Here is a 23,043-nt window from a genome sequence, read left to right on the forward strand (position 1 = left end):
ATTTCATGTTTTGTTGTGTCTTGTAATATTTAGGTTCTAGGCAACTGATGCTTTCATCTTGTTCTTGTACAAATGTAATTTTCTGATGTAGGCTATTGCAGTAATTCATAATGTCTATTATGTCTTTGGCAACCCCTTTCACTAGCAGTAGTGTGACGTTTACATATCTCTTATAAAATTTAATTTTCTTTAGGAAGGATAAATGGCTGTTAATAATTTTTGTTCCAAATGATTTATGTATACATCAACTATAGTACAAGATATAATGGTCCCATTGTTATGTCATTTAGCTGCTTATAGATGTTGTCATTAAAAATAATATAGATGTAACTTAGGATTCGCTAGAGAAGTACCGATGAAATGGAAATGAGAAAAAGATGTTCATCAAAGATGAGGTCTACAGAGTCACTTATCAAATAATTGAGGAGCTAAGAGTACAAGTGACATTTCAAAAGAAAGTGATCTAAGCAAACATCTGTCAAGATAATGTGTGAATCTCTTCAGGGTAAAAGAAGTGCAAGCAATTTCCTGCATAGTTCTGCACACTGTGATAATAAAGTTTAGGCTCTAAGCCAATGCTTGGACTGCATTTAGAATACAACTAGTACAAGTGAAATTGAGAACTGCTGATATCTTTAATGAAGCTTCAGGTATGCATTTCTTAAAAGTATTGCAACAGCCTAATGAGTACACTTTTAGGATTACTTCTAGTATTGTTTAATGCGTGTTTAAGTTTTGAAATAGTGGATGTACACCTTTATGCAAAATCAGCACACTGACACAATAGATCACTAGTTGCTTGAACAGGGCCACAGGTAAGTAGAATGTGATAATGCAAAGAAACACTTTAACTACACTATGTGATTGAAAGTATCCAGACATGTTCCACATCCACGAGGATCTCCTCAGCACGGATCTATGGAACGAATAAATAATCTAATCTAATCTAAGACAGCTGGCTGAAAATGACTTACGAGTTTGTGGCACCCTCCATCGGTAATGCTGGAACTCAATATTGTGTTGGCCCGCTATTAGCCTTGATGACAGCTTCCACTCTCCCAGGCATATGTTCAATCAGGTGCTGGAAGGTTTCTTGGGGAATCGCAGCCCATTCTTCACGGAGTGCTGCACTGAGAAGTCTTGATGTCGGTTGGTGAGGCCTGGCAAGAAGTCGGCGTTTCAAAACATCCTAAAGGTGTTCTTTCAAAACATCCCAAAGGTGTTCTATAAGACTCAGGAAAGGACTCTGTGCAGGCCAGTCCATTACAGAGATGTTATTGTCGTATAACCACTCCGCCACAGGCCATGCACTATGAACAGGTGGTAGGTGCTCAATCGTGTTGAAAGATGCAGTAGCCATCCCCGAATTGCTCTTCAACAGTGGGAAGCAAGAAAATGTTTAAACATCAATGTAGGCCTGTGGTGTGATAGTGCCATGCAAAACAACAAGGGGTGAAAGTCTCCCCCACGAGAAACATGACCACATCATAACACCACCGCCTCTGAATTTTACTGTTGGCATTATGTACCATGATTCTTCCTCCACACAATGTTTTTCCACTGTACAATTGTACAATGTTTATGCTCCTTACACCAAGCAAGGCGTTGTTTGGCATTTACTGGTGTGGTGTGTGGCTTATGAGCAGTCGCTTGACCATGAAATCAAAGTTTTCTCACATTCAACCTAACTGTCACAGTACTTGCAGTGGATCCTGATGCAGTTTGGAATTCCTGTGTGACGGTCTGCGTATTACACATTATGACCCTCTTCAACAGTCAGCGGTCTCTGTCAGTCAACAGACGAGGTCGGCCTGCACGCTTTTGTGCTGTATGGCTCCCTTCACATTTACACTTCAGTATCACATCGTAAACAGTGGACTAGGGACGTTTAGGAGTGTGGAAATCTCGTGTTCAGTTGTACGACCAAAGTGACACCCAATCACGTTTGACGTCCGTGAGTTCCGCAAAGCACTCCATTCTGCTCTCTCACGATGTCTAACGACTACTGAGGTCGCTGATATGGAGTACAATGCACCTAATACGAAAAACATATGTTTTTGGGGGTGTCCAGATACTTTTGATCACATAGTGTACGTACTTGTCCCCAAGACAGGATGGAAGCAGTGAAGGAGGTTAGCCTATAGTTTTCCGTATTGTTAATGAAAAACGAAAACTTTCAATTAAAGCCATGGGTGCCATAGCGAAGAAAAAAAAATTGCTAAAGACATTCAATGAAACAAAAAACAATGGAGGAATATTAGTACGATCAGAATCAGGCCTATCTATCTCATCTAACAATGCAGTTCAAGTATTCACTGACAAGTGACCTTGAGTGTACTGAAGTGGATTTTAGACTGGTTGCCCATCAATACTACTTCTGCAGCTTTTGGATCAAGAAGAGTATGAAATAAAATTTAAGAAGTGAAAAAATCTTCAGGAAATAAACTACATCCCTCAAATTTATCATGACTTCTGTAACAATATATCCCATTTCCAGACTACAGTTACCATGGATGTAAGGAGAGGTAGTAGGGACAGAGGAGGACGTGGTCAAAGAAGGGAACAAACAAGGCTGCAAATACACAACACACTGCTACAGCATTACTAGTGTTGCCCCAGGAGTGACATTCTTCAAGAGATACCACAGAAGGAATCTATATTAAGGCACTGACAGTAAGGTGGCTATAGAAAATAACGACGACTAAAATCTCTCATATGTATTGGAGCCATACCAATATATATTCATTTAGGTATTTTTATTTGCTTTTTTCAGTTTATTATATTAATTTTGCTTTAATTACGCACACACACACTTGTTTCATAATGAATGTGTATTGTTCTAAGAGTACTGTACTGCAAAACTCATTAGAATAAAGCACAGTAAAGATGATGTTTTTGCCGTTGTACTTATTTTATGCTAAAAAGTTTTAAGACGTAAGGAGTATAAGTATTTATAATATACTATAAAAATAATGCAGAAGCCTTACAATCTTGAACCATATCTACAGCCAAACATGGACTAACTGATGGTTAGAAAAAAATATCTGACATTTCAGTAGTAATTCATGTAATATATAAATAGCCATTTAACTTTGGCTGTCATTTACTCAGTTTGCTTCAGCAAGCACTTGTACTCCAGCCCCTCAATGATACATTACGACTGAACAAGCCAAACAATTGTTTTCATATCAAAACATTTGTTAAATGAAGAAAGAAAGATTAGTATCTAATGTCCCATTGACAATGCCATTTACAATGGTGTACACGCTTGGATGCAGAAGGAAATAGGCTGTGGTTTTTTCAAAGACCTCACTCCAAAATTCAATATAATAAATGTAGGAAATCTAAAAGCTTAATACTGATGTTCAGTTTGTATTGTGTTGTTTGCTATGTGGAACTATGCCTATGGTGTCAGCCACATGTGCTGAAGGCTACATTTCCACTGGTCCATTTGTGCAGTGTGACACTAGTGTATGCGCTCCTATTATACAAATGCTGCAGAGAATATGGCAGTGAAGTTCTTGAGGCAGGCCCTAGTGAATTCTGGCTGAGGTAAGTTACTAGAGTTATTGATGGTCTGGTGCCTTGCCACATTCTGTATGAAAGAAGTACAAAAGGTACACAGTGGGTTCTGTCATTGAAAATTCATGCACATCCTGATATTGACTATTTTAGGAAAAAACAATCCCTTTTGCCTCATCCTTGAACATGTCAGGATATATTCTGCTGTTAATTAATCATTGGAACTTTGCTAGCAACTACACTAAAATCCTATGAAGTTTGGAGAAAGTCATTTTCATACTCTTTTTCCAATTACATTAAAATTTATTCTCACAAAAATTTAATAAAATCTTGATCACAGCATGTAGTGGAACACCTTGAAGTGTTTACCCAACAATGCCTCTTGATTACCTGAACTTATATATTTGCTTTTCTTGGACAGCACTGTTTACTGTTTAATATTAGAATGATTCAAGCATTACTAGTGTCCCATGGAGATTTACAAACGTATGCATAACATAAAATTTATTCTTCTTTAGTGGTGTACCTGTCTTATGTCCTGTCCTGTTCCAAGCATCTTCCCTCATCTGTTTGTTCATCCTCTCTAATGTCATCTGTCATTCCAATTCTCTCCCTATCTTCCTCTCATTCCTTCCACCTTCCCTCTATAATTCTCTGTTGCGAACAACTCTTACCCAGTACATGTCCCAGCCAAGATTTTTTCCTCTTTTTTATCACTTCCAATAATCTTATTTTCTTCCTTACTTCTTCATTTTTAAATCTGTCAGTCCAGTTCACCTTAAGCATTCTTCTTCATAACCACATTTCAAAACTTTCTAAATATCTTTTTCATCTATCCACAATTCACTGCTTTATAACACTACACTCTACACACGTTTAGCAAATCTTTTCCCGGCTCCGTTCAAATTCTAGATGCTTTCAAATGCTCTCTTTCCTTTAGAAATCATCATCTTTATTTCTTCTGTACAGCTTATGCTACATGTCAGTAAACTTCCAAGGCGCAGAAAGAATTTTACTTGTTCTATCTTTTTTCTATCTAAGAATATGTTATGTGCAGCTTCCTTCTTTCTTATTCTCATCACTTTTAACCTATATTTACAGTCTACACAAACACATTTTCAATTCTCAGCAGTATACCACAGTTGACTCAACTAAAACTCTTCTCCCACTCTATCATTCTTTCTCCAGTCCTCTTAAGACAACCTATAGCATCTCTTGTTCCTTTACCCTTTCTGAACCCAAATTGGTCTTCACATTATTTTCTTTTAAATTCTCCTAAGTATGACCCTCGTTACGGCCTTTGTAACAGGACTGGTAAAACCAATTGTCTTTGTATTTGTCTTGTGTTGCACTTTTTTTTGTAAAGATACTAGATGATTCTGAAGTACACATTGAGGCCAAATTTCTGTGTCAAATTATGTTTACTACCTCAATCAATCCGGCTACTGACTTTCGAATTACAGACTTGCAGTGCTTCAGACGGTATTCTGTCACAGCCCAATACTTTCTTTTCCCAGAGCTCCAGAAGCACTTTCTCTAATTCACATTTCTATATCTTACTTAGTACCTCTGTTTTCTTCATCCTGTTCCCATAGTGTGAATGTGCATAATCAAACAGCATGCGAAACAAGTGCCTCCATGGCCGACTTACAACTCTGAGTGTTGTCACGCCTGTCTCCTATAGTGAATGGTCTACTCTACTGGTACTTGCCAAAGGAACTATTGGTACCCTTCAGCCCTGTGGCAAGTTAAAAGTGTCTGTAACTTCACAATTCATTATTGATACCTATCCCTTACCCTGTCCAGACAAACTTTCAGCACAGCTTTCAGGGGGCCAATATTTTTCCAAAGAAGATTTGTAAGAAGTCTACTTACGACTGTCTCTGGATGATGATTCCAAATGTGTCCCTGTAGTGAATACTTTGTTCAAGTTATATAAGTAACACCACCCGCCATTCAATGCTAGTGCCCCTGCCATTTTTCCAACGAATTCTGGGCAGCTCGTGGTCTCCATGCAGTCGTGCTTTAACTACCTAGATGATAATCTGATTTCGGGTCACTCAACAGCCGAATGTTTGCGGAACCTTCATGCCTTCTGACGGTGCTACAGGCTGCTGGTTCTAAATGTAATTTGGACAAATCATTGTAATTAGGGTTCCAGTGTCACTCCTTAAAACATTTATTGACTGACAGCTGTTTGGAAGATTTCCATTGTTGTCGTGATGTGTACATAACATCTGGTGTGAATGTATCTCGTGGCTATTCTCATTATACTTCATGTGGAATTACAAAATATCAATTTCATGTCAATTTTGGGCTGTTTTATACTTTGTGGCATAATATATTGATATAATATTGTAGATATTTCCTGTAATTTTTTGACTGTTCACACCACAGTTGTTTTATGATAAAACAGGTGTGCACTGCACCACAAGGGGCGGAGGTCTGTCCAGTACAAGGTCAGCCGTGCACGGACAGAGTTGGTCATTGTGTCTCGACACCAAGTCAGTGGAGGTGTGCACAATGCAGAGGCAACAGCTTCCGAAGCAATGGATGACTGCTGATACATGCTTAGGGTGCCGGCCAAACCCATGGACCCAGATGGTGGAGCTTGGATGGAATCGCTGTGAGGGAGGTGCCAACAGGTCACATCACATCAGCCGGAGCAGATTTAAAAGTGCATAGGGCTGGAGCTGTACAGCAGCTCCGGTGGGCTCTGGTTCCCAACTCGAGTGAACGTGTATGAACTCAAGAACATATGAAGGGCTTCCTCGGTAGAAGATTGAGTGATATATATTTTTTTTTTTATCTGGGTTTTGAATGTAAGGATCAGCTACTCCACCTCTCCATTAAACTGGGGATGATAGGGAGGGGGCCATAACAATAGAGAGCTTAAACAGTTGGTTTTTCCAATTTTCTTGACAGTTCACACCATAGATGTTTTATCATGAAACAGGCCCAGCGCTTACTATATGGTCACCTACGAGACACTATACTGATGTGTTCTATAGTTATGAGACTTTGTACTGTTCTATATTTCATCTGTGATATTGTGGATCTCTTCACGTGGAAGCAGAATAAAATTTGGTTGGTATTACTTTCAAGGGGAGCCACTGAATATATGAGACTTTATGTTCAAAATTAGAAGTTATAGCCAATATGAAAGTATGTCTTGTACAAGGATGTGCTGACAAGTAACACCAACAAATTTTTGCTCTATGAAAACTTAAAAGCTTTTTAAACAAAACAAATTTTATTAACATCATAAAACTTTATTCTTAATGCCTACATATTTATTTCTCGACATTCACCCAGGCGACTAACATATTTCTCCCAACAAGAGACCGGTTTGTTGATACCATCACTGTACAAGGATTGACTTTGTTGACGGAGCCACAACCTCACCTCTGCTTGCACTGCTTCATCGCATTCAAAGTGAAGTCCTTGAAGGTATTCTTTATGTTTTGGAAACAGATAAAAAATGGATAAGACCTAGTTGAGACTGTATGGAGGACAATCAATGACAGTGAACCCATTGCATCGGATTGTTGCAGATGTCACAGCATTAATGAGCAGTCTGACATTGTCATGCTGAAGGATAGGGTTCTCCATGTGCATACAAACTCTCTGAATAAGTGTTTTTGATTACAACATGCTGTTTCTTATGCAGCAAAATAGTTATGTTACACATTGCCAGATTACACACTACAGTTCACAGCCCTCTAGTGGCAGAGGATTGCAGCTTGCACCAGCAAAACAGAAAGGCAACCTCAATCTGATAGAATTTGGTGCCAGATAAATATTAGCAATAACGGTGTCACATGTTTTCTTTTTGAGAATAAATTAACACCAGCCCACTCACATAGATTTCTGCTGATCTGTCAGCAAATGCACTGTCAGCCAAAAGGTACATACCTTACATTCTTCATGCAGCAATCAGTCCAACACTTAAGAGCATTCTTGATTTTACAAGTCTTACAGATGGGGCTTCAAAATACATTTTCAAGTAGTAGCATAGTCTCTTTGTGTCACAGTTATTCCACCAAGCCCAGAGAATGGATAGTCTTTTAAAGATAAGCTGTTGAACCACTTTCTAGCTTTTCACTGAATTACACATGTACTGCACAGGCAACTATGGAAGAATTTTTCTCATTGTTGCCTGCTGAATGGATAAAGTCCCTGTCACTTTGCTATCTTGGATATGAACACACTTTTATGCAACTTCCTGTTGTCCGTTTTAACACTACTAATTCTTATGGCAAGATCCTCATATGGTCTGTGCCCACTAAATTGTTCCTTCAGAATTCTAAAATAATATTTACTTCGGTATACTAGTTTTATTAATAACCGAAAATATTTTGTGTAAAAAAAATACAGGAGCATCAATTTATAAGCTGAAGGAATGAACTGGAGCAGGGCAGACAGACTCATAAATTAAAAAGAAAAAAATTACCACTGGACCTCTAGCATTCGAAGTTTTAAAGACTGCAGTTTCCCATTAAAAAGAGGAAAGAAGAAACACATATAAAGGAAAAATAACTTCCATCCCTGCACCAGGAGAGACAATTCTTTCATGTATCTTGCATCTTATGTTCCAGGGTGTGGTTTACAGATTACAAAATTTAATTAAATTTATTTCATAGCTTTTAAATTATACAAGATTGAATTATTCTCTATTTGTAAGAAAATGATAAATGGGTATCCATGTCACAGTGGAGGTAGCATGCACTCTAGCATAATTATATCTGTAGTGACAAACTACTTGATGTTTGGAAAATATTGTAGGTAAAACAGAAGTTAACAGAAATTATCTTTTCAGAATTTTTTTGTGTCATTTAACATTATGAAACTCAACTATAGCTGAAGAGAATTACTTCTTCCCATATTCTTCTGAAATGTACTTCAGTAGATCTGTCAGTCCCTCAAATTCTGTCCTGCTTTGTGGAGGGTCGTTCTTTGGTATTCTTGGTAAAGCAGACCCCATTTTTTCTCTGAATTCTTGAAGCTAGAACATACAGTTTTACTTACTGTTGTATTTAGCAATGTATTTTACATTACAGACATTGGCTATTTGCATCTTTCACTGGTTTCATCAGTTCAACAGCCTACTGACAGTAATATGTAACAGTCTGCTCTCTGTTGAACAGAGTTAGGTTCCATATTTTAGATACAATTCTAATGTAACAAAAAGAATACTTACACCACAAAGTTATCACCTAGAACTACTGCTAGAATAATATATCAGTTATCAATTTTACAGTATTGTTTTGACTCAGAATAGTAAAAACCACATAAAATTCAAGATACACAGTTGGAAAATGAACAGACATAACATAGAAACACAATATTTACAGAAGGCAATACAGCCAACATGCTGTGAAAGGAGTTGGAACCCTGTACTGAATAAGAGAACCCAGCCTATAAAATCTGTATTTGCCTGCCCAAAAGTGTGAGCTGTTGTTTCAAGTATCATACTGGTTTAGTACACACTTAGACATGCCATTGCAGTCTTGATGTGTGCAATTAACTGAATCTCAGAAAGTTATATAATGAGTCTGCAGGAGGTTAAGTCGTCATCCTGAAGACTCACATGACAAGTGTAGCACAAATTACACCAAAGCTGCAACCAAAGTAAGCTACGACCAATGGTATTGTTTACTGGAAGGTGGCCAACAAAAAAGGATGCTGCTAATCAGACCTAATCTAATATTGTTTGCCCACCTTCAATGATGTGGAAAGTTCCATTTAATGATAGCACATTCTGCCTTAGTGTCAGTGCACCATCAGAGCGAGTATCAAGCACTCGTACCCAGACCACTTCTGTGTATCATTCCAGGGGGGAGGTAAGCCTATCAGAGATCACCACAGTTTGCTGAGGGAATACTAAACAGTACACTGTACTAAACAATGCAGGATAGAGCCACATATTTATCCACTTAATTATTCCTGTTTCTATACCATGGAGATGTGCTCTCCCAGCAGTACAATGAGCATAGAAAAATCTCTCTCATAATCAAACATATTCACCAAGATACATCAACTCTTCAGACCATGACAATCATCAGCCTAGTCACACATTGACGAACACGTGGGACACAGTGGGATCATGTTGTGCATGGTCTGTAATTACAAGTGAAAATACCACCCAGGAACTCTCTCAAGATGATGCACCACACCTTCACACATGATTGTAGCTCAAGGTGGCAATACAAAACAATGAAATGAATTTTTGTCTGTTAATGTATGAGTGTGTCACTACAATCATATACAGGGTGATTCACGAAGATATGCAAATATTTTAATATGTTATTCTACAAGTAAAACTAAAGAAAAAAGTCCATATAAACATAGGTCCACATTGATTACCTACGGAGTTATGGCTAATAAAAGATTTTGCCTGAAATTTAGCAACTTTGCTAATATGAAGCCATCACAAAACTGTACGAGGTTAAAGTAAAGTACGATTTCCATTTATTTTGTTGTTATTGGTCTGGTGAATCTAATAAAACATGTCCCAGATGTGAATCTGCATTAGTTTTCCAGAACATCCAGACAAGTAAAGAAGTAATTTCACATTTTTTTAAAATTTATTAACTACCTGGCCCTATTTGTTTTTTAAATTCCAGACAATTGCACAAAGTTTTCACCAGAGGTTGTAGAAATTTAATTTTGGAAAAATAATGGTAACAATATTAACTGAAACTGTATGAATGTGTCAGATAATCTGCATTTATTAATACCATAGCACACGTGAATTCATGTTAAATTTGGTGGATCAAATCAAGTTCAACTGCAAATGTCAGCCACCCGGCGAGGAAGAACGGTTCTAGGCGCTTCAGTCAGGATCCGTGCGACCGCTATGGTCGCAGGTTCGAATCCTGCCTCAGGCATGGATGTGTGTGATGTCCTTAGGTTAGTTAGGTTTAAGTAGTTCTAAGTTCTAGGGGACTGATGACCTCAGATGTTAAGTCCCATAGTGCTCAGAGCCATTTGAACCATTTTTTGCAACTGTCAGTTCACAACCTACTATCATTACAAAACAAAGCTTTCATTTTGTACAAATATGAATTGAAGAGAAATAAATAATATAGAAATCATTATTAACACAAACATTGTTAAATAAATAAGTGAATACAGTACATTTACGCTGCTGAAGCTTGAAATAACAGCAGGGGAGGGGGAGGAGGCAGGGAGAAGAGGAAAGAACAGGCAGGTGCATTGCAGGATGGAAGAGATGTGTAGTACCGGAGCCAGGGGGCTTCAATAATGAAGGATATATTGTAGGGAGAATACTCACTTTCGCAATTCAGAAAAGCTGCTGCTTGTAGGAAGAACCCAGATGGCACAGATTGTGAACTATTCTTTTAAGTAAAGAACACTGTGTTGGATGGCATGTTTAGCAACTGGGTAATCCAGCTGTTTCTTTGCCACAGTTTTGCTGTTGCCATTCATATGTGTAGGCAACTTGTTAGTTGTCTTGCCCACATAAAAAGCGGCACAATGGTGGCAGCTTATTTGGTAGATTACATGGCTGCTTTCACAGGTAGCCCTGCCTCTGATGGGTTAGGAGATGCCTTTGACAGGACAGGAGTAGGTGGTAATGGGAGAGTCTATGGGATACATCTTCCCTCTATGCCTATTGTAAGGATATGAGCCACAAGGCAAGGGGTTAGGAGCAGGTACGGAGTACGGATCACTGTGGTTATGAACTGCAGGAATTACATGCCTGAGAGACTCCACCAGCTGTTAGATATGCCAGTTACAAATCCTGCCTCAGTGACTCCACTGCTGGAATCCAGCAGGATCTCCAGTTCCTCAAATGCTTAAAACCATCCCAGAAACTCTCCCTTGAGTCTACCTTTCTCCTCAGCCCTACCCATTACCCTCACTCCTACATGCTACATGCTTCTTAAAGTTCGTAAACCCAACCAGGTAGGACACTCCATCGTGACTGGTTACTGTGCCACCATAGAAAGAATCACTGCTCTTGTGGACCCATTGCCTACCCTCCTAAGTAAAACACAATCCTGTTCCTTTACCATCTGGAGCCCTGCTTGTCACTGATGATGCCACCTCCCTCCGCATTAAAATCTCCAGTGTCCAAGGCCTTGCTGCTGCTGAACACTACCTTCCCCAATGTCTGATTGACTCCAAACTCACATCCTCCTTCTTGGTCACCATGACCTCTATATATCCACTCACAGTTACTTCTCCTTTGAGGGCATCACATACAAACAAATAGTGATACAGCAACACGCAACTGCATTGCACCTTCCTAACCACCTAGAATGCCAAATCCCTCATCTGGTTCAAATCCATTGATGATTCTTTGTGAAGACACCTCATCCACATTTCTCCAGAATCTCAAAACCTTTTCCCCCAATTGCTTCATCTGGTCCTCTTCAACCCAACAAGCCACCTTCCTCAATGTTGACCTTCACCTCAAGAATTATTACATCAGCACCTCTATTCACATCAAACCTACCAACAACCAACAGTACTTCCATTTCAATAACTGCCACCTATTCCATACCAAGAACACCCTTCCGTAGAGGCTAACCCCCTATGGTTGTTGCATCTATGGAAATGAGCAGTCCGTGACTAAATACGCCAAGCTTCTCACTGGTACCTTCACAGATTGAAATTACTCTCCCTTTGTTCCAAGACAGATCTCATGTTTCTTGTCTCTCCAGTCACATATCATCCCCCCCCCCCCCCCCCACACACACACCATCAGGACACAAATGAGCACTCTTCTCATAATTCAGTGCCACCCAGGACTGGAGAAACTGAATCACATTATCCATGAGAGTTTTGACCATCTCTCATCATGCCCTGAAATGATGAATATCCTCGCCACCCTTTCCACAATAGTAATCTGTCACCCACCGAATATCCTTGTCCATCCCTACTCCAACTCTGCTCCCAACCCTTTGCTTATGGCTCAAATCGCTGCAACAGACCTACATCCAAGACCTGTCCCATACCCCCTCCTACTAGTACCTACCCCATCAACAGCAGGGCCACTTGTGAAAGCAGCCTTGTGATCTACCATCTAAGCTACAACTACTGTGCCACTTCCTACATGGTCAACTGTGGCTAAGAGACGCCTGGATAACACAATTGCTGAACTAGCTGCCCAACACGATGTGATTCACTTTAATTTTGAGCTGGGCCTCAGTGCTTTGAGAAAGCGGCCATGTGTGTGTTAGTTGTGCTTGTGTGAATGAGTGTGTGTTTTCTGCTTTACACACACACACACACACACTCACTCTGATGAGACAAAATACTATGATCAAACAATGGAAACTCTAGTTTGGAATAACAACAATATTAAGAATAGGATAGATCGCTACTCACTGCAAAGATGACCCACTGAGTTGCAGACAGGCACAATGAAAAGATTGCTATCAGCCAAAGCCTTCCTTAGAAAAGAAAACATTCAAACAGGCAAGCACACCTCATACACACTCAGCTGCCATCACTGGCAGCTCCAAGTAGACATTATGACCAGTGCACATGGCTTGAATGAATGCTGCACAGTGATGTTATGGGCACATGACTTTCTGAAGGAAGTGGAGCAAAGGAAGGACCATGCTAGCCATGATATGGGCTGCAAATGGGGAAATACATAGGCATGCGACTTTGACAAAGGGCAGATTTTTATGGTTAGTGTCTACAAACAAGACTTTTAAAAACGGCTAATGGCTCTGAGCATTATGGGACTTAACTTCTAAGGTCATCAGTCCCCTAGAACTTAGAACTACTTAAACCTAACTAACTTAAGGACATCACACACATCTATGCCCGAGGCAGGATACAAACCTGTGACCGTAGCGGTTGCGCAGTTTCAGACTGTAGCACCTAGAACCGCTCGGCCACCCCAGCCAGCTAAAAAACAGCTAATCTGGTTAGTTGTTCATGTGCTACTGTTTTAAGCATCTATGGAAATGATTGAAGTATGGTGAAACTGTCAGTAAGAGACAAGATGTTGGACATCTGCAACTCATCACAGAATCTGGAGATCACGGACTTGCTCACTATAAAAGGCAGGATGGGCAGCGATCTAAGGCAGATTCAATGACAGAGTACAATGCGCATGCAGGCACAAGTGTTTGGAGCTCACCATACAGCACACACTCTTGAGCATGGTGCTCCGCATAAGACAACATCTACAGGTCCCAAGTTCGATGGGGAAAATCTGTGTGTATACCGAAAGGATAAGTTAATAAGAAATTGAGGTGGTGTGTTTATCACAGTAGACAAAAAACCCAATTCCAATGAGAAAGAAATAGAAGCATGCCAGTTTGTTTGGGTAATGCACAGTATCAAGGGTGGACATAAACTTATAACTAGAGTCTCCTACTAAGCACCACTCACGTACCAATGTAACTGAGAACTTTAGAGAAAAACTCAGCTCATTAGTACGTTCCACTCCTCCAAAAATCAACTGGAATATTTTTAAGTTTTTTTAGTGGTGTGCATGACAAAATGTCCTGAGAAACGTTACTAAATGCCTTCTCTAGAACAGATATTTTTGAACCGCACTCATGACCGAAATGCATTGGATCTAATGGCAAAAATTAAACCTAACCTATTTGAGGATATCCACACTCAAACTAGTATCAGTGACCACGAGGCTGTTGTAACAACAATGATTACCAAAATGAAAAGGACAACTGTAACAAGCAGCAACATTTATTTGTTAATTGAACTACACAGATACAGCAATGTCACATCTCAATGAGGAACTTTAAACTTTTAGCCCAGGACAGGAGAGCATGTAGCGGAACTTTGGCTCAAGTTTAGAAGAATAGCTGACTGTGCACAGTTCATGTTGGGAGAGACCCTTCATGGTATGTACTTACTGTAAATAAACTTCCAAAGAAACAGAGACTACTGAATAATATATGTAAAACGAAGTATGGCACTATAGATAGAGAGATATGAAGTGAAATGCATCTGGCTGTGAAGAGGGAAATGCATGAGTCTTTCAACACTTGCCATAGGAAAACGTATTGAAAGACCGTACACAAAACCAAAAGAAATTCTGGTTGTATGTAAACGCTGCTAGTAGCACTACAGTTAATATCTAGACACTCTTGGACAAGACAGGAACTGAAACTGAGAGTCACAAAGCAGAAGCAGAAATGCTTAACTCCATTTTTAAAAGTTCCTTTACAAAGGGAAACACAGAAGTATTGTCCCAATTTAATTCTCATACCACTGAAAAGATGAGTGAAATAGATATTAGTTGCACTGGCACCGGAAACAGCTGAAATAATTAAAACTGAACAAAGCTCCAGGGCCTGATGGTATCCTTATTAGATTCTATACCCAATTTGCAGTTGAATTAGCCATTGGTTTAGTCATAATCTACTATAGATCCCTCTTGCCCAATAGCTGAAAAAAAAAGCACAAGTCACACCTGTGATCAAGAACAGTAGCATATGTGATCCACACAACTACCACATGATGCCCTTGACATCTATTTCTTGTAGAATCTTATGACATACTCAGAGCTTAAACGTAATGAGATATCTCAAATAGAATGACTTTAATCAAGCAATGGAATCTCCAGATAGGAACATCAACAATGTAGGAAATGATAGATTGCTGCTTACTGTAAAGATGGCATGTTGAGTTGCAGACACACACAATAAAAAGATGCTTACCCAAAGCTTTTGGCCACAGCCTCCATCACAAAAAGAAAAACCCACATAATTCATTTACAGAAGCAAAGACTGTGGCCGAAAGCTTCGTTTAAGTGTCTTTTAATTGTGCCTGTCTGCAATTTATCGTGTCATCTTTCCAGTAAGCAGCAATCTGTCTTTTCCTACTTTGTTGATAGAAGGACTGTATGAATGCCAACCACCACTGATTCCAGACACATCGATCACGTGAGACCCAGCTCATATTTTACTCACATGGTATCTCAAAAGTCAGAAATCATGGCAGTCAGGTATATGCAGTGTTTCTTAACATCGGAAATGCATTTGCCTCTGTGTCACACATACACTTATTATGGAATGTATCTTCATATGGGCTATCAAACACCATCTGCTACAGGGTGGAGGATTTCTTGGTGGGGAGAACACAGCATGTTATCTCAGCTGGAGATTCATCAATGGATGTAAAGGGACTTCAATTGTGCCCCAGGGAAGTGTGTTAGGATCCTTAGTGTTCATGCTGTATATTAATAATCTTTCAGACAAAATTGATAGTGACTTCAGGCTTTTCACACATGGTGCAGTTATCTGAAAAAAGGTGCACAAATTTTTAATTATGATAAGATTTCAAAGTGGTGCAAAGATTAGCAATTTACTTTACATGTTTAGAAATGTAAAATTTTGCATGTAACAAAATGAAAAAACAGTATCCTATGACTAAAATATCAATGAGTGGCAATTGGAAACAGTCAACTCATACAAGTATACCTGGGTGCAACACTTTTGTATGGATTCGAAATAGGACGATCACATAGGCTCAGTTGTAGGTAAAGCAAGTGAAGATTGTGGTTCTTTGGCAGAATACTGAGTAAATGTAATCAGTGTACACAGGAGATTGCTAACAAATCATTCGTGTGACCCATTCTAGAATATTGCTTAAGTGTGTGGGACCTGTACCAAATAAGACAAACATATACGGAGAAGGGCAGCATGAATGGTCATAGGTTTTTTGACCCATGGGAGACTGTTATGGAGATGATGAAAGAACTCAACTCTGCAGATTACTGAAGATAGTCACAAGCTATCCTACAACAGCTTACTCAGAAAGTTTCTAGATCCAATTTTTGAGTGATGAATCTAGGAATATACTACAGCCTCCTATGTATAACTCCCATAGGAATCACCAACAATATTAGACCAGTTACGATGCACGCAGAGGCATTCTTGCCATACTCCATACATGAATAGAATGGGAAAAAACCCTACTAACTGGCTGAGTTGTAAGTACCTTCTGCCATTCACTTCCTAGTGGTTTGCAGAGTACAGATGTAGAATGATACTGTCAATTATGATTACAGTCATCATGGATTATCAAGATTGGACTGCAGATCAGTGGAAACATGTTACTGGTCAGATGAATCAATTTTCCTGTTACGCCAGGTTGATTGTTGCATTTGGATATGCCATCATCTAGGCAAATGGCTGGTCAAAACATGTACCATGTCATAGCTCCAAATTTATATGCCAATCAGCTGTTACTTTATTAAGGGAAAGATGTAACCACAAAATCACTAAACTTAAACCACTTCAGTGTGAAATATCATATTAACAACTTTGACTGTAAATACTACAGATCTAGTTTATATAGTTGCAAAAAATTTAAAATGTTAAACGATGAATATTAACATACCATTCAATCATGAGGCTTACCTCTGACAAAATCTTATTTACCTATTTAATTTGCTTTAGTTAACATTTTTTGTTATTCTTACAATTTCCACTAAAACTGCTAAAAACTGTAACCCTAAAACAGCTTATGATTTTACTTTGATCGAATCATTACTGATGTGTGCAAGCCAAGGATATTTCTTTTCTCATCTTAAACACACAAGTCTTATAACTAGCTTAGGAGGTGGATTACACACCATTACTTCAATGTTAATTGTATCTGAACAACAACCAACTAATATTCGGTGTCAAGCATTTATGACTGACAAGTATTATCTATGCTTAACTGCCACTGGTCAGAGCTGCAGTAATATTGGCTCATTTTAAAAAACAAACGCTGTTCATTGTCACTGCAACTTTTCAAACTTCATTGTGACTTGTGTTATAGTTTAAAAATGGCAAATTAAAATGCATTGCCTAATAATAAGTAAGTAATGTGATGTACAATACCTAGAGTCTGAGGTGTTATACGACCAATTCATCCTTCGATACATCAATCAACGAGATATAGGTCTTATTTATTTATTTTATTTTCCATGTCTAGTTATGTAGGACTAAATTGAGGAGCAAATCTCTGAGGTCACGGAACGTGTCAGTACATGAAATTACAACATAAAAGTAATGACCAATAAATTAAAATGTTTATGAACCCAAAAAAAGACAAGCCATAAGTTTACGTAAATGCAATCGACGGTATAACACAAGAATCAGCTTACTTATTCCAGGAACTCTTCAACAGAATAGAAAGAGTGAACCATGAGCAAATTCTTCAGTTTCAATTTGAAAGCATGTGGATTAATGCTAAGATTTTTGAATTCTTGTGGTAGCTTATAGAAAATGGATGCAGCAGTATACTGCACACCTTTCTGCACAAGAGTCGAGGAAGCACAATCCAAATGCATATTGGGTTTCTGGCTAATATTAACTGAATGAAAGCTGCTAATTTTTGGGACTACGCAGATATTGTTAACAAGAAACAACAGTACAGATTATGTATATTGAGAGGCCAATGTTAGAGTACCCAGATTAATGAACAGGGGTCGACAAGAGGTTCACGAACTTAAACCTCTTATTGCCCAAACTGCCCATTTCTGAGCCAAAAATATCCTTCCCATTGTGTGAAATTAAAACATCAGGTTTTGGTGAATTGTGTGTTAGAAAATGTAAAAAGTAAGTCTTACTGTGATTTAGCATTAATTTATTTTCTACAAGCCACGAACTACTATAATGAACTGCACTATTTGAAACTGTGTCAATGTTGCACACTACATCCTTTACTACCAAGCTAGTGACATCAGCAAACAGCAATATTTTAGAATCACCTGTAATATTAGAGCACATATCATTTATATAAACAAGGAACTGGAGGGGCCCTAGCATTGATCCCTCGGGCACCCCTCATTTGATTGTGCCCCACTCAGACTCCCATCATAGCCATTCTCAACACTGTGGATAATGATCTTTTGCTGGTTGTTGTTAAAGTAAGAGGTGAACCAATTGTGAGCTACTCCCCGTATTCCATAATGGTTTAACTTTTGGAGCAATATTTTGTGATCAACACAATCAAATGCATTAGTTTAAAAAAATGTACCTAGTGATTGAAAACCTTCATTTAAGCCATCCAGTATCTCTCAGAGAAAAGAGAATATAGCATTTTCAGTTGTTAAACCACTTCTAAAACTGAATTGTACATTTGATAGCAAATTATGTGAAATAAAATGATCACTTATCCTTAAATACACAGCCTTTTCAATAGCTTTAGCATACACTGGTGGCATAGAAATAGATCTAAAATTAGGTTTGTTTATAAATAAATAAATCTTCTGCTACCAGTCACGATTTTCTTTATTTTACTATTTGCACGACGCGTTTCGAGAAATAATTCCCATTTTCAAGTGCGTTTTTATGATGTGTGTTAAGCCATTTCTTTTGATGTTGTCAGTGTGTGTGAGTCTGCTTCATTTTGTTGACTTTTACTGTAATACATAAGAAACGCGATTTTTAGTTGGGTGTCAATATTTTCTGTGAGGTTAGTGGCTAAAGTTTGAGAACAATTTGTACTTACAATTTTCTAATGGTCCATTTGTGTAGAGAGTCACACACACTTAACATCACACACAACTTGTACATTTTACACATCGAAAATATCTGATATAAACAAAACAGTTACAAAGATCTTCTTATAGGTAGTTCACAGAGATAACATTATAGATCTTCCACAGATTATGATATGCTTTTGTACAGAGGTTAATTTATCTTTACAATTTGGCTCATGAATTACTTATACTGATTTTACATTTGTGCTTATTTCTATGTTTTACTATTTTTATTTAAGTATATTATCAAAACATCTGAAGAAATTCACTGATTCATTTTCAAGTTTTTCATTTAATATTTTATCTTCATATTTTCTATAATGTGAATATATCTCCAGTTCTTCAAGCAAATCCATTTTATGTCCTTTATCTAGTCGGTGGAGTACTTTGACATTTTGCTCTATTTTTCCAAATGGGTGTCCTGTATTATGTATGTGTGTTGCTATTGCTGATGTAGCGTGTTTGTTGTGGGTGTATGCTCTAATGTGCTCTGTGTACCTGGTGTTGATATTTCGGCCTGTTTGTCCTATGTAGAACTTGGAGCATTCCTGGCATGTTACCTTGTATATTCCAGAGTCTGAATATGGATCATGATTATACTTTATATTATGTATTAGTTTTTGGTGTAGTTTATTGGATGTAGAAAACCCAATTTTTACTCTGTGATTTTTGAAAATATTTGCAATCTTCTGTGATACATTGCCTATGTATGGAATGCTAGATATATATTTGTTTTTTTCTTTTTCTTCTGTGGTGCAGTTTGTACCTGGGTTTCTCTTCATTTTGTCTAAGATTGTGTCAACCATGGAAGCATTGTAACCATTGGCAACTGCAATCTTCTTCACTGTGTTTATTTCTTGTTGCATATTTTCTTGGTTCAATGGTATTTTTGTTGCCCTATGCAGCATTGACCTGTAAGCTGCCTGTTTATGAATATTTGGGTGACATGAGGTTGCAGGGATTGTGGTGTCAGTCATTGTGTTTTTCCTATAAATTTTGAATGTGCATGTGTTGTTGTGTCTTGTAATATTTAGGTCCAGAAAGTTGATACTTTTATTTTGCTCATGTTCCACTGTAAATTTGATTTTCTCATTTAGATTATTGAAATGATTAAGAATGTCTGTGATGTCTTTGGTATCTCCTTTCACTAACAGTAGTGTGTCATCTACATATCTCCTATAAAATTCTATTTTCTTTAGGCAGGGTTCTTGGCTGTCAAATAATTTTTGTTCTAAGTGATTTAAGTATATGTCAGCTATGGTACCGGATATACATGATCCCATTGCTAGGCCATCTGGTTGCTTATAAATGTTGTCATTAAAGGTAAAGTAGTTGTAACTTAGGGTTAGCTGAAGGAGTTCCATAAATTCTACAATCTCTGTGTATGAAAGTTTCTTGTGTTGCATAAGGTTCTTTTGTATTACTGTTAGAGCTTCTTGTATGGGTATGTTTGAATAAAGGTTGGTGATGTCAAGTGATATAAACTGTGCATCTTGGGGGAGCTTTCTGGTTCTTAGTTCTTTGGCTAGAATCATGCTGTTTTTTATGGCATATGTTGTTTCATATGTATAATTTTTCACCAGTATGTTATTCAGTTTTTGAGACAGTTTGTATGCTGGGCTGTTTATATAGTTGACCACAGGACCTGTGGTCAACTATATAAACAGCCCAGCATACAAACTGTCTCAAAAACTGAATAACATACTGGTGAAAAATTATACATATGAAACAACATATGCCATAAAAAACAGCATGATTCTAGCCAAAGAACTAAGAACCAGAAAGCTCCCCCAAGATGCACAGTTTATATCACTTGACATCACCAACCTTTATTCAAACATACCCATACAAGAAGCTCTAACAGTAATACAAAAGAACCTTATGCAACACAAGAAACTTTCATACACAGAGATTGTAGAATTTATGGAACTCCTTCAGCTAACCCTAAGTTACAACTACTTTACCTTTAATGACAACATTTATAAGCAACCAGATGGCCTAGCAATGGGATCATGTATATCCGGTACCATAGCTGACATATACTTAAATCACTTAGAACAAAAATTATTTGACAGCCAAGAACCCTGCCTAAAGAAAATAGAATTTTATAGGAGATATGTAGATGACACACTACTGTTAGTGAAAGGAGATACCAAAGACATCACAGACATTCTTAATCATTTCAATAATCTAAATGAGAAAATCAAATTTACAGTGGAACATGAGCAAAATAAAAGTATCAACTTTCTGGACCTAAATATTACAAGACACAACAACACATGCACATTCAAAATTTATAGGAAAAACACAATGACTGACACCACAATCCCTGCAACCTCATGTCACCCAAATATTCATAAACAGGCAGCTTACAGGTCAATGCTGCATAGGGCAACAAAAATACCATTGAACCAAGAAAATATGCAACAAGAAATAAACACAGTGAAGAAGATTGCAGTTGCCAATGGTTACAATGCTTCCATGGTTGACACAATCTTAGACAAAATGAAGAGAAACCCAGGTACAAACTGCACCACAGAAGAAAAAGAAAAAAACAAATATATATCTAGCATTCCATACATAGGCAATGTATCACAGAAGATTGCAAATATTTTCAAAAATCACAGAGTAAAAATTGGGTTTTCTACATCCAATAAACTACACCAAAAACTAATACATAATATAAAGTGTAATCATGATCCATATTCAGACTCTGGAATATACAAGGTAACATGCCAGGAATGCTCCAAGTTCTACATAGGACAAACAGGCCGAAATATCAACACCAGGTACACAGAGCACATTAGAGCATACACCCACAACAAACACGCTACATCAGCAATAGCAACACACATACATAATACAGGACACCCATTTGGAAAAATAGAGCAAAATGTCAAAGTACTCCACCGACTAGATAAAGGACATAAAATGGATTTGCTTGAAGAACTGGAGATATATTCACATTATAGAAAATATGAAGATAAAATATTAAATGAAAAACTTGAAAATGAATCAGTGAATTTCTTCAGATGTTTTGATAATATACTTAAATAAAAATAGTAAAACATAGAAATAAGCACAAATGTAAAATCAGTATAAGTAATTCATGAGCCAAATTGTAAAGATAAATTAACCTCTGTACAAAAGCATATCATAATCTGTGGAAGATCTATAATGTTATCTCTGTGAACTACCTATAAGAAGATCTTTGTAACTGTTTTGTTTATATCAGATATTTTCGATGTGTAAAATGTACAAGTTGTGTGTGATGTTAAGTGTGTGTGACTCTCTACACAAATGGACCATTAGAAAATTGTAAGTACAAATTGTTCTCAAACTTTAGCCACTAACCTCACAGAAAATATTGACACCCAACTAAAAATCGCGTTTCTTATGTATTACAGTAAAAGTCAACAAAATGAAGCAGACTCACACACACTGACAACATCAAAAGAAATGGCTTAACACACATCATAAAAACGCACTTGAAAATGGGAATTATTTCTCGAAACGCGTCGTGCAAATAGTAAAATAAAGAAAATCGTGACTGGTAGCAGAAGATTTATTTATTTATAAACAAACCTATTGTATCTACAGTCGCAGGCTTTCAAAAACCATTTATAATGGATCAAATCAGATCTAAAATTGTCTACATTATACCTTTCTTTGTTTTTATAAAGTGACTTTACTACCGAGTAATTTAATCGTTCAGGAAACTGACTATTCTTAAAGGAAAAATTACAAAAATGGCTAAGTACATGGCTAATGTGTGCAGCACAGCACTTTAATATTCTTCTAGGTACTCCATCATATCCATGAGAGTCCTTAGTCTTCAGTGATTTAATTATTAGCTAGATTTCTCCCTTGTCAGGATCACAAAGAAGTATTTCAGACACCAGCCTTTGGAAAGGCATTTTCAAAAGAGTTCTATGATTCAAGAAACTAAGTTTTTATTAGTTCACCAGCAATTCTCAAAAAGTGATTGTTACATACTATATCTGATGTATGAGAAACAGAAATATTTT

General features: G+C 37.6%; 1 protein-coding gene across 6 annotated transcripts in view; it reads right to left on the reverse strand.

Moving 5' to 3' along the window:
* The window catches only part of LOC126418844 (transmembrane protein 242), a 69,559-nt gene that overhangs the window by 18,019 nt on the left and 28,497 nt on the right, over window positions 1–23,043 (reverse strand). For 3 of the 6 annotated variants that reach the window (XM_050085828.1, XM_050085827.1, XM_050085829.1), the window contains exon 3: window positions 8,378–8,527. The exons of 2 other annotated variants lie outside the window; for them this stretch is intronic. In XM_050085828.1, coding sequence (XP_049941785.1) covers window positions 8,393–8,527 — 135 coding nt within the window. In that variant the 3' untranslated portion in view covers window positions 8,378–8,392. Of the gene's footprint in view, window positions 1–8,135; window positions 8,528–23,043 lie in introns of those variants that run through there. One more of the 6 variants, XM_050085825.1, reaches the window with a different exon arrangement.

The sequence above is a fragment of the Schistocerca serialis genome, chromosome 9, assembly GCF_023864345.2.
Source record: "Schistocerca serialis cubense isolate TAMUIC-IGC-003099 chromosome 9, iqSchSeri2.2, whole genome shotgun sequence".
NCBI classification, from domain to species: Eukaryota; Metazoa; Arthropoda; class Insecta; order Orthoptera; family Acrididae; genus Schistocerca; species Schistocerca serialis.